The following is a 2272-nucleotide window of genomic DNA, read 5'->3' on the forward strand; positions in this document are numbered from 1 at the left end:
AAGCGCACGTGATATTTTATTACATTGTAACGTGCTATATGACAACATAAAATTTTAACTGGGGGCGTAAGAAACACTGGGAGGCCGAAACAGAATAGATGCGATTTTGTTATATGCAACAATTGTTCGGTTTTCAGAAAAAAATGTTTAACATTGGTTTCTGCGATTCATTGTCTTTTTCTCTCATATGTGATATGCATCAATTGAGAGCTGTTTCTAATGTTTTGCACATCTCTTATCCTCTCTAGGGCTATATACTTTATACTTGTTGGTCGGAAGCGAAATGGAAACTAAATTCTATTGCATTTCAGATTAGCTTTGAGACGCTAACAGTTCTCAATTTTAACAACTAATAGTTTTAATTTATTCCCCTATTTGTAATATATTTAACCCCTTATTGAATCATGGAAGAAGAGGCCATGTATGCAGACAGTGGTCCGACAGCTGAAATGAAGATGCAAGCGCTACCGCACGAGATCAGGAAACTTAGAGCGTGTCTGTTGTGTTCCCTCATCAAGTCAGAAGACCAGTTTGAAATGGACGGTTGTGATAATTGTGACGAGTTTCTTCACATGAGGAACAACATTGAGAATGTTCACGACTTCACAAGTTCAAGCTTCGAAGGCATGATTGCTCTTATGAGCCCAGAGGTAGGTCCAAATTTATTACGTCATTGAGGGTATTAACAGAATTTGGGCACAAGTTAGGAGCTGAAGACTTACTCAGCGGTAAAAGTATGCGTTCGAATTGCTATTTCAAGTGCGCAGAACTGGGAATTTCGAAACAGTTTCGCACTAACATTTTCTATGAAGACATTTAAAAGGAAAACCTTGCTGGATTAATGGCTGTAAATTTATACACGTGCAGACCAAAGACATTCGGGCAATTTTTATGTTGGAGAAAACTGGTCGATTTCTTCGCTAATTTTGTCCTTAATATGGAACTGATTCTATTCGTCAACTGAAATTAAGTGAGATACAAATTGTTTCTGTCATTTTTGACATTTTTTTCTTTTTTCGCCTTTGAATAGTTACTGCAAAATGCGAAACGGTAAATACTAATGCGAATTTTTTATTAGTCTGTGAAAATTAATGCGTAGTTTTGCACTCATGATTCATACATATTAATAAGAAGTCTAAATAGCCAATGAAAGTATTCTATACAATTTAAAAGTTGTGAGAATAACAAATATTGACGCTCATTTCCTACCAGGGAGTAGGGTATGAATCTGTTCCAAAATCTGGATCTTTTCCGTTTGTGCCCCCCCCCCCCCCCAGCTTAGTGGGCGCATATTTTTTGCACCCCCAGACGCACGTGCCATATTACTATGTAATGGCACGTGCCCTGTAACTGGGGGTCGTATAACGTACTGGGGGGAGGGGGGCACAAACGGAAAAGATCCCGAAATCTTTACTGTTGTAAGGAGTCGTGGGTGGGAAAATGGCAGAGAGTGGACAAGTGTGTGCAGGGCATGTATGCAATCTCAGTGGCTGGCCATCTACCCAGACATATGGTGCAGGAACTCAAGTCACACGGAATCGTCTACAGGTCACGTGACACTAGCCATAAGTAGTCTCTAATCTCGTTCTTGTCCTATCGACATTACTGATCTCATGAGAAAAGTTAGAAGCAGAAGCTGGAACCAATTGACTCAACACGCAGATGGATTTGCTGAATTGGCTTAAGCAATCTTTTCGAATCTCAAACAGTTTCTCAGAGGAAACTCGAAAGAAAATTAAACTGATCGGGACAAAAAAAGTGAATTGATTTGACTTGAAATGATCTCTGAATAATAATAATATGACCAATGATGAAAATTAAAATTCTTTGTCCTTAATATGATCTCGACTTGGATACTGAACTTGGCACGTAATAGTCTTTTAATTGTGTTGAAATTATTTTATGCCAAAAATTGTCTTTAAATGTGACCTTGTTTTAATTTACTTATTCTGTACTTAAATGTTTTTAATAGCTGCAATAGAAATAGATTCAGCATATCTTACAACTTTGTATTTAAAAATTCGAAGAGGACTTATAGTGATCAAAGTCTACTGGATGTTACCATGATGCTAGTTAGCATGTGTTTGCTGGGACGCCGTATTGTTTTGATGGGTATTTTTCAAGTTATGCTAGAAAATTGATTGAATTCAGTCAAATTTCGGTCTGTTTTTACCTAGTTTTTCCACATTGTGGTTAATCACTTATTGAACGAAAACTAGGAATATCATACGGGCTGTTGAGATATTTGAGAGGCGCAAGAGTTTCCCAGAAT

The 2272-nt window shown here is 37.6% G+C and overlaps 1 protein-coding gene across 1 annotated transcript; it reads left to right on the forward strand.

Annotated features, from left to right (window-relative positions):
* Positions 1–281: 281 nt before the first annotated feature.
* LOC142343893 (transcription elongation factor SPT4-A-like) lies at positions 282–1960 on the forward strand. Its single transcript, XM_075395272.1, has 2 exons — positions 282–650; positions 1424–1960. The coding sequence occupies exons 1-2, from the start codon at positions 405–407 to the stop codon at positions 1571–1573; spliced, it is 396 nt and encodes a 131-aa protein (XP_075251387.1). The 5' UTR covers positions 282–404; the 3' UTR covers positions 1574–1960.
* The last annotated feature ends 312 nt before the right edge of the window (positions 1961–2272 follow it).

Source organism: Convolutriloba macropyga, chromosome 8 (assembly GCF_964194025.1).
Source record: "Convolutriloba macropyga chromosome 8, txConMacr16.3, whole genome shotgun sequence".
Lineage (NCBI taxonomy): Eukaryota > Metazoa > Xenacoelomorpha > Acoela > Convolutidae > Convolutriloba > Convolutriloba macropyga.

What these genes read in the sequence shown, in the direction of transcription:
- LOC142343893 (XM_075395272.1), top strand. Translation starts at nt 405, where the DNA reads ATGGAAGAAGAGGCCATGTATGCAGACAGTGGTCCGACAGCTGAAATG. An exon ending in TTGCTCTTATGAGCCCAGAG is followed by an intron (nt 651 to 1,423) that starts GTAGGTCCAAAT and finishes TACTGTTGTAAG; the next exon opens with GAGTCGTGGGTGGGAAAATG.